Raw genomic sequence first — 15,388 nt, 5'->3', positions numbered from 1 at the left:
GGTAGTTTTATGGACTGTAAGTTGGCTACTAAACTCAACATTCCTCTCACCTCCCTCAAACACCCCATTGCACCTTTTGCACTCAACGGACACAGACTGCCAGTCATCACACAGACCACTGTACCGGTTTCTCTCATCACATCTGGCAACCATACGGAGGAGATTTCATTTTACATCACGGACTCACCTCAATCCCCCATTGTTCTAGGTCACACCTGGCTCCAGAAACACAACCCCAGGATCGATTGGCGCCTCGGATCGGTGGTTAGCTGGAGCGAGGAGTGTCATTTGTCTTGTCTTTTGTCTGCTGGTGTTAATGTTTCTGAGTCTGTGTTTCAGGGGGAAGCAGTGGATTTGGCTAACGTGCCCGCGGAGTACCACGACCTGAAGGAGGTGTTCAGTAAGTCTCGGGCTGATTCTCTTCCTCCTCATCGTCCCTATGACTGTGCGATAGAGTTATTGCCAGGAACTTCTCCGCCTAAGGGCAAGTTATATTCTTTGTCTATTCCAGAGACGGCGGCCATGGAGAAATATATATCCAGTTCTCTAGCAACGGGGTTCATCCGCCCTTCTTCTTCTCCAGCGGGGGCGGGGTTCTTTTTTGTGGGAAAGAAGGACGGATCCTTGCGACCTTGCATTGACTACCGAGGGCTGAACAACATAACGGTAAAGAATACCTATCCTTTGCCGCTTATGTCTTCAGCTTTTGAGAGGTTGCAGGGAGCGTCCGTTTTCACTAAATTGGACTTACGTAATGCTTATCATTTGGTCCGTATCAGGGAGGGGGATGAGTGGAAGACTGCCTTTAACACCCCTAGAGGCCATTTTGAGTACTGCGTGATGCCTTTCGGGCTAACGAACTCGCCGGCAGTCTTCCAAGCACTCGTCAATGACGTGTTGCGAGACATGGTCGATCTGTTCATATATGTTTACCTGGATGACATATTGATTTTTTTCTTCGTCTCTCCAGGAACACGTGCAACACGTACGACGAGTGCTTCTGCGGTTGCTAGAGAATGGATTGTTTGTCAAGGCGGAGAAATGCGTTTTTCATGCACAGTCTGTTTCCTTTCTAGGACACATCATTTCGACTGAGGGTGTTCGCATGGATCCTGAGAAGGTTAAGGCTGTGGTAGATTGGCCATCCCCAGAGTCTCGCAAGGCCCTGCAGAGATTTCTGGGGTTCGCCAATTTTTACCGGCGTTTCATTCGCAATTTCAGCCAACTAGCCGCTCCTCTGACCGCCTTGACCTCCCCTAGTTTGACGTTCAGGTGGTCAAGCGCAGCCGAGGCTGCGTTTGCCAAACTGAAAAGCTGCTTTGTTTCAGCTCCCATTCTCGTCACCCCTGATCGCTCACGTCAATTCATAGTGGAGGTCGACGCATCAGAGGTGGGGGTAGGAGCAGTGTTGTCCCAACGCGCATCCTCAGACGGAAAGGTGCATCCTTGCGCGTATTATTCTCACCGTTTATCTCCTGCAGAGGTTAATTATGACATTGGCAATCGAGAGTTGTTGGCAGTCAAACTTGCACTGGAAGAATGGCGTCACTGGCTTGAAGGGTCGGGTGTACCTTTCATTGTATGGACGGACCATAAGAATCTCGAATACATTAGAACCGCCAAAAGACTTAACTCCAGGCAGGCTCGGTGGGCATTGTTTTTCGGTCGTTTCGATTTTACACTTTCTTACCGGCCGGGTTCCAAAAACATCAAACCCGATGCTTTATCCCGTCTTTTTGAGCGTTCCGATCGTACTGCTACTCCCGAGCCCATTTTACCGGGGACCATCATTATCTCCGCGCTCAGATGGGAGGTCGAATCGAAGGTGTTGACTGCCTTAGAAGGGGTAACGCCCCCGACTCGTTGCCCACCGAACCGATTGTTTGTGCCGGAGGGGTTACGGTCAGACGTTCTCCAGTGGGGTCATTGTTCCAGTGTTGCTTGTCACCCAGGGGTTAGTAGAACTAGGTTTCTAGTCAAGCAACGATTTTGGTGGCCTGGTATGGCTCGTGACGTCCACGACTTCGTCTTGGCTTGTTCAGTTTGCGCTATTGGTAAGACTTCCAATCGACCTCCAGATGGGTTACTCTTACCGCTGTCTGTCCCTTCGAGACCCTGGTCCCACATTTCGCTAGATTTCATTACCGCCCTCCCGCCCTCTAAGGGCAATACGGTGATTTTAACCGTAGTGGACCGGTTCTCGAAGGCGACTCATTTTATTCCCTTGCCCAAATTACCATCAGCCAAGGAAACAGCGGTAGCTGTCATTGACCACGTCTTCCGTATACATGGCCTTCCGACAGACGTGGTTTCTGACAGGGGTCCCCAATTTGTGTCCAAATTTTGGCGAGAATTTTGTAAATTGTTAGGAGCGACTGTTAGTCTTTCTTCCGGGTTCCATCCCCAGAGCAATGGTCAAACCGAGCGAGCCAATCAGGATGTCGAAAGGGTTTTGCGATGTTTGGCTTCCAATAATCCTTCGTCCTGGTGTCAGCAACTCTCAATTGTGGAGTACGCACACAATTCTTTACCAGTGTCATCTACGGGCATGTCTCCATTTAAGTGTAGTTTAGGGTACCAACCACCTAATTTTGTCAGTACGGAATCCGAGGTTTCGGTCCCCTCCGCACACGCACTAGTCCAGAGGTGTCACCGCACCTGGACCAGAGCTCGCAGAGCTCTGCTCCAGGCTAGGTCGCGCACCAAGGCTAAGGCCGATCGCCACCGGTCGAAGCCTCCCCGTTACGTCGTCGGTCAAAGAGTGTGGCTTTCTACCCAGAATATTCAGATGCGTTCCGTTTCGAATAAGCTTGCTCCCAAATTTATTGGCCCGTTTTCTGTTACCAAAATCATTAATCCGGTAACAGTGCGTCTTAGCCTTCCTCCGGCGTACAGGAGGGTTCATCCCGTGTTCCATGTGTCCAAAATTAAACCGGTGATTTTTTCCCGTCTTAACCCGCCTGCCCCGGTTCCCCCCCCGCCTCGTATCGTTAATGGGGAAACCACATATTTGGTTAATCGTATTCTGGACTCTAGACGGAGGGGACGCGGATTTCAGTACTTGGTGGATTGGGAAGGTTACGGTCCGGAGGAGAGAAGGTGGGTTCCTGCTCGGGACATACTGGATCACCGCCTTATTGATGATTACAATCTACAGGTAAAGCAGGCTGGGAACGTCAGGTGACGTCCTAGGGGAGGGGGTACTGTCACGGTAGGAAATCCATTGTTTCCTCCGTGTCATGTTTTGTGTTGTTGTTGTACTCACGTAGTCTCCATGTGCTCGTTTGGTTGATTGTTGTCACCTGTGTGTTGATTGTCTCGCTCCAGCTGATCCTCATCTCCACTCAGTTTATTTCTGTTGCGAGGCGTGTGATTGGCTGTTCACCACTGATGTCATGCATTCATCTGCACACGCTCCACAAACTCAGGATCAAAGCCTGAGTTGACAGAGAAAGTTGATGATCAGCATCATGGTACCAACAAAGCCGGATTGGAGTAGTTTGGCTTTATCAACTCGAAACTCATCCTATAAGCCGGTGGCGACATTTGGTCCCCACAATGTCACAGACAGACAGACTCTCTCACTCTCTCTCATACACACGCACTTGGAAACACTGGAGACCTTGAGGTAAGCATGGAGGTAAGTCCTAAATGTGAACGAGACCGGACAGTGAGTGTGTGTGTGTGAGTGAGTGTGAGTGAGTGTCTTATATATGGTGGTTGATTGGTGCGCTGATTGAGTGCAGGTGCATGTGATCAGTATTCGGGTAAGGGAGTGCGCTGTGATTGGACAGTGTTGGAGCCTGGCGTGTCTGTGACACCCATAGGTTTAATTTAAGCCTCAATTTAGTCCTGGAATAGCTCTAGTTTTATTCTGGGCTAGACTAAGTCTAGGACTATTTTAAACCATGACAGAGAAAGCAGATTTCTGTTAATCTGGTTTAAAATCCCATTTTATTCTAGGACTAGGCTTAATCTCTGTCTGGGAAACCGCCCCTAAACCTTATTTTCCTGCATCACATGTGTGTGTGTGTGTGTGTGTGAGAGAGAGAGTGTGTGTGTGTGTGTGTGTGTGTGTGTGTGAGAGAGAGTGTGTGTGTGTGTGTGTGTGTGTGTGTGTGTGTGTGTTGCCACTCCCTCATCATATTCCTCTTGTCAAACCAGTTTCTCTGGATCTGGTGCAAATGTGTTTTTCAGTCTGATTATTAAATGGTGAGAAATGAGTTTCCAAGAGTTCACAAACAACATCTGACATTGATTCCTCTCAACAGAACTCATCACTTTATTGATTTGTATTAATTTGGACTAGTGTTGTTCCTCATAAGCAGATCACACTGTCTCAGCTCTGTGGTCTGTGTGGCTTTTCTAGCATGAAACTGTGAGACACACGAGATCAGCAGGGCAAGATGAGACTCGCCGCTGGGCGGGACTTTACCGTTCGACTTCCTGAGTGAGTTTCAGTGTCTTCTACACCTGCAGTTCCTCTCATTCCTGTGTCACTGACACCAAGAGATGGCGGCAATACTGGGAATATTTGGGATTTGTCTGCTGTTCAGCGGTAAGTAAGCTTTAATCTGTTTGAATCTGTGAATTTGTGTATTTACTTATCAGCACAGATCCTCGTGAATCAATCGATTCAGATTCATGTCCAGCAGAGCTTCAGACACACAACCGTCAACAGATGAACTGAATCACTTCAGGACTCATTTCAGCTTGTACACTGGGTTTCTTCATATGCTTCTGAATGGAATAGAATGATAAAAGCTCATGATTAATCAATCTCTTCCAGAATAAAGCGACAGTCGGTAGTTTTTCAACCGAATCAACTGATTTATCTCTAGGCCGTTCCACAGAACTGAATCACTTTCCTGCATCTGCGGCTCTGAGCCAACGCCCCGAACGCTTCACACGCAAACACACTTCACCAGAATCGACTCTTTCCATCTCAACTCTTCCTCCTACAGCGATCAAATGATCTGGAGAGTCTCCTGTTTCTCAGATGATTTACTCAGATGAGGAAAAGACTCCATTAATATTACTGTGTCACTTCAGAGGAGATCTCAACAATGTCTCAAACTGGATTCATTTTACACTCATACTGTACTCATACATGTCAGATTTTATTCTCTTGATGAAGCAGTTTAGGAGAAACATCTGTTCTTCATATGACATACAACATAGAAACTCCATTAAGTCGCATGATATGTGAAGGTACAACATTTGAGCAGTAAAAATCTAATTCATTTACATTTATTTTCATCATAACTGTTTACAAATATGTTTGTTCAGCCTCAAGCTGTTTGGTACCTGTTACCGGCCAAAAGTTTGGAATTATGAAGATTTTTAAATGTTTCTGAAAGAGTCTCTTCTGCTCACCAAGGCTGCATTTATTTGATCAAAAACACAGTAAAATTGTGAAATATTTTTATAATTTACAACAGCTGTTTTCTATGTGAATATATAGTAAAGTGTAATTTATTCCTGTGATCAAAGCTGAATTTTCAGCATCATTACTCCAGTCTTCAGTGTCACATGATCCTTCAGAAATCATTCTGATATGATGATCTGCTGCTCAAGAAACATTTATGATTATTTTCAGTGTTGAAAACATTGTGTGTGTGTGTGTGTGTTGTATTTAATAGTTTAACTTGTATAGAGGTGGTCTGATCTTTGTGGGGTGTTAAATGCAAACTCACTATAGTTCATGAGGTGTTTGTGTGTTTCACAGGAGTGCAGGAGACGTCTTCAGCCATGAATGTAGATATCCCACAGGCAATATATAAGATTGCCCTGGATGATAATGTGACCATACCCTGCAAATTTACACCCCAACCAGATGGCGCAAATATCCGAGTGACATGGACAGCAACTCCAGATGTGCCAACAGATCCAGCGGTAGGGGAAAACTAACAATCAGTTTCATCTAGCATCACTAATGCTAATACTAGTGCTCGTGTTGATGTGTGTTCTTGTGCTTGTGGTACTGTTGTGTTTTTCACAGATTAAGATCGTCACTTACTCTGGTCCCACTTCAATTAAAGTGTATCCGAAATATAAAGGCAGGGCGATCCTACTGCATGATATCAAGAACGGAAAAGCCGACCTGCAGCTCCTGAGAGTCACTAGCGCAGACACACGATTTCACGCGTGCGAAGTTGAGAATACGGATAATGAAGAGGACGCTGTGTCTGACAGGACCAGCCTCATAGTCTTGGGTAAGACACACTGAACTCTTCAGAGAGATGCTGATGAATGAATGAAGTATGGGATTCACATGTCATCATTTGAAGATGTTTTGCCACTCATCTGATCAAATGTTAGGCGACAGATTGATTTTTCATTGCAGTGAGTGCAGGATCATTTGTTCGGTAGATCTATTAGTAAAATCTGTTGACTTTAGCAATCTTTGTTTCATTATATGCCAACATCGTTCAAACATGAAAAAAAGCACTTCTTGTGTTTTTTGCCTCAAGTTTGCATGCCTGTAACTCAAGAAGTATTAAAGATATCTTAATATATTTTTAGATTAAGAAACTTTACTTTTGGTATCTTCATTTTAAAGACCCTCAATGGATCAATCCCAGAGATATGGAGATCTTAATGCGGCTCCAAGAGTAAATTGATCAATTGTACACATTTTCAGTGATCGAAAACCAAACGTGGTTCGCTTTGCACACAGCTGATACTTTTTTCTTTTAAAGAGGGTTATGTTTTATGAAATTCTTTTGATAGAGGGTAACAAGATACATTTCTAGTTTAAACATTATTTATTCTTCAGACATTCCTCTTTAAACACAATAAGTATCAGCTGTGTACAAATCGAACCACGTTTGGTTTTCGATCACTGAAAATGGGTAGAATTCAACAGTTTGATCATGGAGCTGCTTTGAGATCCCCATATGTATGGGACTGAACGATACAGGGCCTTTTAAGATTTCATTATTTGTTCTTTAGATATTCATCTTTAAAAGAAAAATGTATCCTTATCAGCTGTGTGCAAAGTGACCCACGTTTGGTTTTCGATCACTGAAAATGTGTACAATTGACCAATTTACTCATGGAGCCGCATTAAGATCTCCATATCTCTGGGATTGATCCATCGAGGGTCTTTAAAATGAAGATACCAAAAGGAAAGTTTGTTAAGAACCAGAATCTAAAAGGATATTAAGATATCTTTCACACTTTTTGAGCTACAGGCATGCAAACTTTGAGTCAGAAAACACAAGAAGGGCTTTTTCCCATTTTTGAACTGTCACTTTTGGCATATAGTGAAACAAAGATCGATAAAGTCAGCCGATTTTACTAATAGATCTACCAATCTCTGTGGGAAAATAAAATAATGATGCTGCCATCTTTATTACAGTTTTTTTCAATTGCTAACAAGCGTTTACCAATACTTAAAGTACTTTTTCTAATCTCTTAACACAGCAACGCACCTACATTACACAATTAGCCTAATAGTTAATTTTCTGCTCAGAATCATATTTTGTTATATAAACACAAACTCTACATTTCAAAATGCTAAAAACCTTTTTCTACACATACTAACTCTATCAAAACACAGCAAACCTGATTCAAAATCGAGTCGTTCTGTCAAACACCAACACTAGTTTTCTATCCAACATGAACATACTGTCAATCAAAGTGCAAAATACTAACAGTTGATGGCATTATGAAAACTGCATTACTGTCATGTTTCAGTTCTACCTGCAGAAAATATGAAATTCATAGTTTTTAAAATTCAGTTTCCTTTTACTTCAGTAAAAGTATAATGCATGTAAGCCGTTCTACATGTTTGGTTGAGTGTTGAATGTGTGCATTCTTGGCAACAGAAGAGAGTCATTATTTTATTGAATGTGCAGTAGAAAAAGAGAAGAAGAAGAAGTAACAGAATTGCTCAGGGCAACTACTGGTCAAATGAGTCCCTTATGCAGAACTATAGTGTTCCTGTTGGTTGAAATCTCTTTCTGGGGGTGGGTGTGTGGTGTTGATGGAGCACTCATGAGGGTGGGATGGTGTCCACTTGGAGGCTAGTGCCCTGTGCAGACCACATATTGTGTAAATATGAAACAATGGTTGTGGAATCATTGTGGTGTAAAGCTTTTACTGAAATGAAAACATGAAATTGCTGCCATTGATCAACAACAAATCCAACATACATGGTCTTTGGTTATTATGGAAGCTTTTTTTCCACCACAGAATAAAAAAGCATAAAAGGTAACTTGTGACTTTTTATCAAAAATATTTTTTTATTTTGCAATTGTGAGTTTATATCTCACAATTCTGACTTTTATTATTCTCAGAATTGTGATAAAAAGTCACAATTACCTTTTTTTATTTTCTATTTATGGCAGAAATAAGCTTTCATAGGTTTATCATGTGTGGAAAACCATAGAGATGCTCAATCCAGCTCACATTCTTCCTCCTCTCCTCTACCTGTTCTTCTCACTTGTCCTGATCCAACTTCTCCTCTCCTCCTTCATCAATTCCTCTCTCTCACCCAGATATTATTTTCTCTCTGCTCCTCTGTGTTGTTCTTCATACACACTGAACAAATCCAATTCAAAGAGTCCTATTTTACTGAGACTGGAATCTGCCAAATATTTCAGTGATCTGCTAATTAAAAATACTTATCAATTGTTTCAGTATGTGTTATATGTATATTTTCAATACTTATGAGCTGCTGTTGTTGCAGAAGTATAGGTTTTATCCTATATTTAATGATTGGAACATTAGGTCTTCATTTCTGACTTGCTGTGTTTAAGCATTTGCAAATAAGATGAGAAAGATCCATGATTTTGGTATGAGGTAAGCTTATATGAAAAGAAAATGTAAGCATTTTAGAAACGTGTCAATTGACTGCATTTTGTATGAAAACGACATGAATTGTATTAAGAGTATGGCCACAACAGACAGATGTTCTGCTAAATGTGTTTAGAGTTTTGAAAATGTGACTACAGATTGGACAAAAGTATGTTAGCAACTGAAAAAAACTGTAAGTCATTTTGCACCCCTGTAATTTGGCTTCAAATCTCAGGTGAAAATTGACATTTTGCTCCTCCTCTACAAAATAGTGGATTATTCAGTAAATATACATCTGTGACATTTAATATTTTGCCTTTCGTCACTATTTATGTTGGTCTTTCTACAGAAAAAATATTAACAAAATCAAAAATTTCCAAAATTTGGTTGCTTTGCAAGGAATGACTGAAAGGAATAACGTACATCCAGACAGTTGTAATCTCAAAACAAACTCTGACAGGGTGATCAGGCCTCCGTTCAGCCCCGACAAAACGTTGCAAAACGTTTTTTTAAACGGAAACGGTGGTGCGTTGAACAGCCCGTTCTGATGAAGCAAGAGTTGCAACTATGGCAGCTGAGAAGGACATTCTTTGTGTTCTTTTTGAAGAATTTTCGGAGCCTGATGAAGTCGGTATAAATACATGTTTAATAGGCTACTGCAAAATACGTTCAATATTACCGTCACTGCCCTTGCCATCCAGAATAAAAGAGAACATCCCAATCGAGTGAAGGGATTTGTGGAAACTGTGGTTCCTAATTATTGTGGCCCAACATTTGCCTCGCATTTCAGGATGAAAAGACAAACATTTCAGGTGAAGGATAATCCACTTCTTACCTCCGAGACTGTGTTATGATCTATATTATTTTTATAGTGAGTATTAGGCTTATCATTATTGCTGATCGCTGTTGTTCAGCTATGATATTGTAATATGTACCATTATATAATCAGAGGAGTATAGAAAAGTTTATGAAAGTGTCACTCCAAAATACAATAGCAAAATATATAATTATGTATAGTACTTTTACTGTTGTTGATTGGGCTAAACATTTCTGACACGCCCACCAAACAAGAGAAATGTATCTCAAACCCGTTGCACACCATTTCCAGGAAACATGTCGTTCAACCCGGAAACCGTAGCAAAACGTTGCGCACCGGTTTGAGCTTGAACGTGCCCCAGGTCTGACTACACGACTACTTGCCACATAAGTAAATAATTAAACATGAAAAGTGATTTGAGTTTAAATATTTTATTAAGCGTATTAAACGCAAAGCTTCAGAGAAGAAAAACAGTTCCTAGTGAGCAGCTTTGAGCCTAGACGAACAACCGAGTTCAAACAAGACCGACATTTAAGGGATAATGTACAGTTGTATCACATTCACTCATAAATAAAGATGGGGACACAAAATATTGATTTGAGAAGAAAGCATTTCAAAATCACCCATTTATTATCTTGTAATCCATTACCATGTACAAATAAATCATTCTAGCATCAAGACAAAAACTTATATTACCGTAGGCCTACTAACATTTCAAGATTTGATTTGATTTCAAATGACAATCTTACAATTAATTTTGATTTTGATCTCGATTCGATTTGATTCTATATTGATTCATTTGGATATAGGTATGACAACTTTATTTATCTTTCAACATTCCTTCTGATGTTCATTCATGTTTATTTGGTGCTGTAACTAGTAGTAAAGAAGGAGAGATGATCGGTTCACGAGCCGCTTGAACTGACGTGCTACAGTCATTCTTGCAATAAAATCGAGAAATCTATATCATAAACCCAGGCATATAATAAAATAAATTCCTTTGGTTTAATTTTGCAGTAAATACAGTCGATAGCTGAGGCTGTGTTTGTATCTTGACCATGATCCTGTTGTGTTCCAGTGCCTCCATCGCCGCCCATCTGCTTGATTCAAGGGGTGTCAGAATACTATCAGAACATCAACCTGACCTGTCGCTCGGAGAAGGGATCGCCCCCACCAACCTACAAGTGGCAAAGATTCGACACCACTAACACCCTTCAGCCGAACCCGCCCAAGGCCACTGACCGTACGTGTGTCCGCATGTGTGATGACGCTCAAATACATGATTAAACCTTGTTTTCCTGCATCACATGTGTGTGTGTCGGTCTCTCCTCAGAAAACGGAGTGTTGTCGCTCTACAATATCACCAAAGAAACGTCCGGTTTCTTCATCTGCGTGTCCACCAATGAGATCAGATCTGAGAAGTGTAATCTGACCCTGGCCGTCATGCCACGTAAGAGAAGCAGCTTCTCACATATTTTGATCTGTAGTCATCATGACCACCTAAACCAACTCTTCTCTGTCCGTCTTCATCTTCTCCTGCAGCGTCCATGAGCATGGCCTCCGTTGGAGGGATCGTTGGGGCCGTCGTGGCCGTGGCTCTTATCTTTGGGATCATCATCTGCTGCTGCTGCTACTGCCGTCGGAAGAAGGAAAAGGCTGAGGAATACAGGATGGGGTACGACAGCAGAACACGAACGCGTCTCATCTATCTATCCAAACAGCTGCTAATCTCTATTCCTCTGTGTTTGGCAGGACTCCTGAAGGAGGAGAATTCACAGACAAGGATCCTGAAGGGAAAGGGGACGGACCGGACGAACACGTCAGCTTCGAGGAAGAACGGCGCGTGAAAAGCGCAGACAGACGTGATCCGCAAGACGACCGCAGCGAGAGGAGCTACGATCGGCGCAGCGACTACACCGACAGACGAGACGATCCCAGTGACCGCCGGGAGAGGTACGATCGGGATGACCGCTACGACGACCGCCGCGACCGCTACGATGACCGCAGAGACCGCCACAGTGATCGCTACGATGACCGCAGAGACCGTTACGATGACCGGAGGGATCGTGACGATGACAGTGACCATTACTCCGAGCGCTACGACAGCCGCGACAGGCCTCCCAGCGTCCCGCCCAATAAACCCAATAAACCCAATAAACCCAAAGACCCGAGATACTGAGTTCAGACACCGATCGAAGCCCATTCATCAGAACAATAATCATGCTGTGGTAAATCATAAATTTGACATAAAAAGTCATATTAAAGTTGGAATTGACACACTTAGGCTACGTTCAAAGGCAAGGCAAATGTGGCCCATTTTTTTTGCTCAAATGTCTCAGATGTGAACGGCACAAACCACATGCAATCTGATTAGGGACACTTCTATATGTGCTCCTAAATCTGATACAGGTCCGATTTTTTTTACAGTGTGATCTAGGTCGACATTGATGTGATGAAAGTCCAGACGACGTCGACTAGTCAAGGATGACGTTGTTAAAGAAAAGATATGCCTGAACCTCTAGCTGAGACTCGAACACCTTGTGCACAGCTATGACATGACACAGCGCCGCTCCTACATACCTTTTATCTGTTTTTTTGCCTTTGGGTCATTATATTTCTCACAGATTTCTGCTCGTTCTGAATCGGATACAGATAAAGTAGCACAGTGAAGATTACATTTATATGAATGCATTCGTTAGAGAGCAATTGCATGTGAAGCAATTCTACCTGGCAGCTTCCCTCTATTATTAGTGAAGCTGTGGGTTTTAGTTACTAAGAAATATATGCTAGAACGTTTCAGTTTCTAAGCTATTTTCTGGAGAAATTACAGAACACATTATGTGTGCACGCGATCAGCACGCGCTGTACGTCGTGTGCGTTACAATGCAGCACGCTTTAGTTTAGAATGCCGATTAACTTCCCTTACAATAAGCTGTTTAAAATGCGCCTTCTCACATTTAATTTCCAGCATCCAGATGGTGTAATCACACGTCTTGTGGAGCACAATTGGAGTATGCATTTATTTATCATTTTAACCGTTTGGAAACAGAGCGTAAATGTGGATTTCAAAGATTTCTGATCCTGTTGCGCCCTCTATAGGACCAGCGACTAGTGGACGTCAAGCTTAAAGCATCATGGCAGAGCATTAAAGTCGACTAGTCGGTGCAACCCTAATGTGATCTCAGTCTAAGCAGCCAAATATGAAATATGAATGCGACTTTTACGCCACTCTAGTCTAGATCAGCATTCGTCACAATTCTGTGCTGATGGGAGTCATAATTGTGACTTTTTATGTCGTGATTAATATTTACCAAAGCATGACAACAACAAACCTTTCCATCCTCATATGCTGAATATGAGATTTGGCAGAATAAAAGGGCTTTAATGAATCTTTCTCTGGAAAAAACAGTCAGCGCAGTGTCAAATGTGAATGCCCTGACAATGGCGATGGATGATGGGATTGATGAGCTGTATTGTTTGATTTTACTGCTCTTCATGTATTGTGAAAGGCCTGTGTTTGAAAGCCCCTCACATTTAAGAGGGTTTCTGTGTTTATATGACTCTTGTTTGTCTCTGTTGATGTTTCAACTGGGTTTTTCTGGGTTTTTACAGTCTTCTTAACCTCTTAATTTTCATTTATAGGACAAAATTGCGAATCTTTTAGATTTCAGTTTATTTCAGTCTATTTTCGCTTTCTTTTTGTATTGTTTCAAAATAAAACATTCAAGCATATGTCTTGTGTTGGTAGAATAACTGGTTTCACCAAAGTTTCTCATTCAGCAGCTCATTTAACATTCAGGCTTGTTTTAAAATGTGACAAACGTGAAGCTGGACTGCAGCTAACTAACCCACTTACAGCTGCTCATCTGTCGTCCAGCAGCTTCTCTCTGTCGGTCTGTGAGATTTGCACCAGGCCATTTTAATTTAAGATGTTAGTAAATGTAATTATTCTTAAACAGTAAATTTGAATCATGTCATGGGAATCATGTTTTCCTGTATATGACATAAATGTATTGATCAACATAGAGAATATCATATAGTTTTTTTATGATTTGAATTTTTACTGTTTTGATTAATTTGTACATTACATTGTATGTTCTGATGTTGATTTCCATGTTGTTTATTTTCTAAGATATGACATTATTAAAGGCATGTTTTTACTCAATATTTCTCAGTGTGGTGGTATTTTGGAAACCCTTCAAGCGTTACTCTGTTACTAACGTAACCTCGGTTCCCTGAGATAACGGGAACATGTATTGCGTCGATAGACGTGATGGGAAAAACTCTTCTTGACCCTTCTTGAATCATGCAGTGAAAGTGCACAAGCCCATAGCAGTGCAGGGATCTTCACTAACCTATTGGCTGAGCAGTTTAATCTGCACTAACCTATGGTGTTGCAGCAGATCTGTGCGAACCAATCGATGCACAGCCCGCCGAAACAGGCCTGCGAAGCACACAAAGAGCTGCTCTGACTGTCTGAACTGGGCAGAGCGCTCAGTATAAATTCTTAAAGCCTAGACAAGGCAGAGTAAGTTTAATTCTCGCTCGTCTTCCGAAATGGGAAGAGCAGCCAGTGTAATGGCCTGTGCTCTGAATGGACGAGAGCACCTTAGGCATGCAAGTCACCCGCGCACTGATGTTAGTGAGTGCTAGCGGGAGGGCAGTCTTAAGCCAAAGTGGCTGTTGCTCGTGGCTTGAAGGGAGGTCCTTTGAGGGCCCTAAGCACCTTCAGCAGGTCCCATGTTGGGATGGTAAGGGGAAGCTTTGATCTGCCCTCATTGACACCATTTTCTTTAAGAGCTGCTGTGCAGCCACAATCATATACCAGTTATCACTGTACAGCTGCTTTGACATAATCTGCATTGTAAAAAGCGCTATGACTTGACTTGACTGCTTCCACAAGTGATGGCCATAGCAGCAGCACTCCGGGGATGGCTTCCCTATCCTTGGCCTGGGTGGCTAGGGGTTGCTCTGACGCCCATATGAAGGGTAGACCACGCCCCTGAAGAGGGGTGGAGGATCTGCGAGTATATTGAAGTGAGTAACCTCGTTTGATTGTCCCAAAAATCCAGCTCAACACTTTGGCGATGGTCTGTGAGCGTCAGTGTGTGATGAACGCGGCTAGGCATGGGACTGGCAAGCGACACGCTCAGAGACGGAAGATGCTCTTTAGAGAGAAATATGCTCTATGAGTGTCACCTGACAGTTGCAGGGGAGGAGCGTCACTCTCAGCGGGAGTTTACACAGAATGGCTCTGATAGTGCTCACTGGATAGCCGCAGCTAGGGGAGACGCTAAATCAGCTTGCATGCAGAGCGCTGTCCATCAGTTTGCTTGCGGGGCTCTGCTGAGTCAGCTTGACAATCACAGCGTCCTCCATCCACCGGTTTTTAGCGTTTGTAAATGCCGCGCTTAAAGACGCTGCTATTGGCCGCTTCAGAGTTCCTATTTCTGGTGCGAATGCAACAAGGAACATGGTCCGGGGAAGAAATTAGTTCTCTATCCTAGTGGCTAGTTCCTATAACTGAGTTCAAAAAAGCCCCTAATGGGAACCTGCTGTTTACGTTTGAAAAAAAAAAATGTGAATGCATTTTATAAAATTACAGGACCCATTTTATATTAAGTGGCCTTAACTACTATGTACTTACATTTAAATTAATAATTTGATACAATGCACTTATTGTGTGCATACATGTTTTTACATGTACTTATATTTTAAAAACACCTACATGTAATTACATCTGTAACTAATTTCTGTAATTACATTTAT

The 15,388-nt window shown here is 42.5% G+C and overlaps 1 protein-coding gene across 1 annotated transcript; it reads left to right on the top strand.

Annotated features, from left to right (window-relative positions):
- The first annotated feature begins 4,508 nt into the window (after positions 1-4,508).
- On the top strand, positions 4,509-12,341 carry gpa33a (glycoprotein A33 (transmembrane), paralog a). The gene is made up of 7 exons (XM_067403536.1): positions 4,509-4,558; positions 5,729-5,895; positions 6,002-6,215; positions 10,698-10,862; positions 10,953-11,069; positions 11,162-11,294; positions 11,372-12,341. Exons 1-7 carry the CDS (start codon positions 4,513-4,515, stop codon positions 11,796-11,798), a joined length of 1,269 nt encoding a protein of 422 aa, XP_067259637.1. The 5' UTR covers positions 4,509-4,512; the 3' UTR covers positions 11,799-12,341.
- The last annotated feature ends 3,047 nt before the right edge of the window (positions 12,342-15,388 follow it).

Source organism: Chanodichthys erythropterus, chromosome 12 (genome assembly GCF_024489055.1).
Source record: "Chanodichthys erythropterus isolate Z2021 chromosome 12, ASM2448905v1, whole genome shotgun sequence".
Classification (NCBI taxonomy): domain Eukaryota; kingdom Metazoa; phylum Chordata; class Actinopteri; order Cypriniformes; family Xenocyprididae; genus Chanodichthys; species Chanodichthys erythropterus.
Note: the sequence above shows the minus strand (reverse complement) of the source record. Positions and strands in the feature narration are given on the sequence as shown.

Bases quoted from the DNA above. Each gene is read 5' to 3' on its own strand.
- gpa33a (XM_067403536.1), top strand. From the start codon at position 4,513: ATGGCGGCAATACTGGGAATATTTGGGATTTGTCTGCTGTTCAGCG. The intron at 5,896-6,001 runs GTAGGGGAAAAC...TGTTTTTCACAG, and splicing joins ATGTGCCAACAGATCCAGCG to ATTAAGATCGTCACTTACTC. The intron at 11,295-11,371 runs GTACGACAGCAG...TGTGTTTGGCAG, and splicing joins GCTGAGGAATACAGGATGGG to GACTCCTGAAGGAGGAGAAT.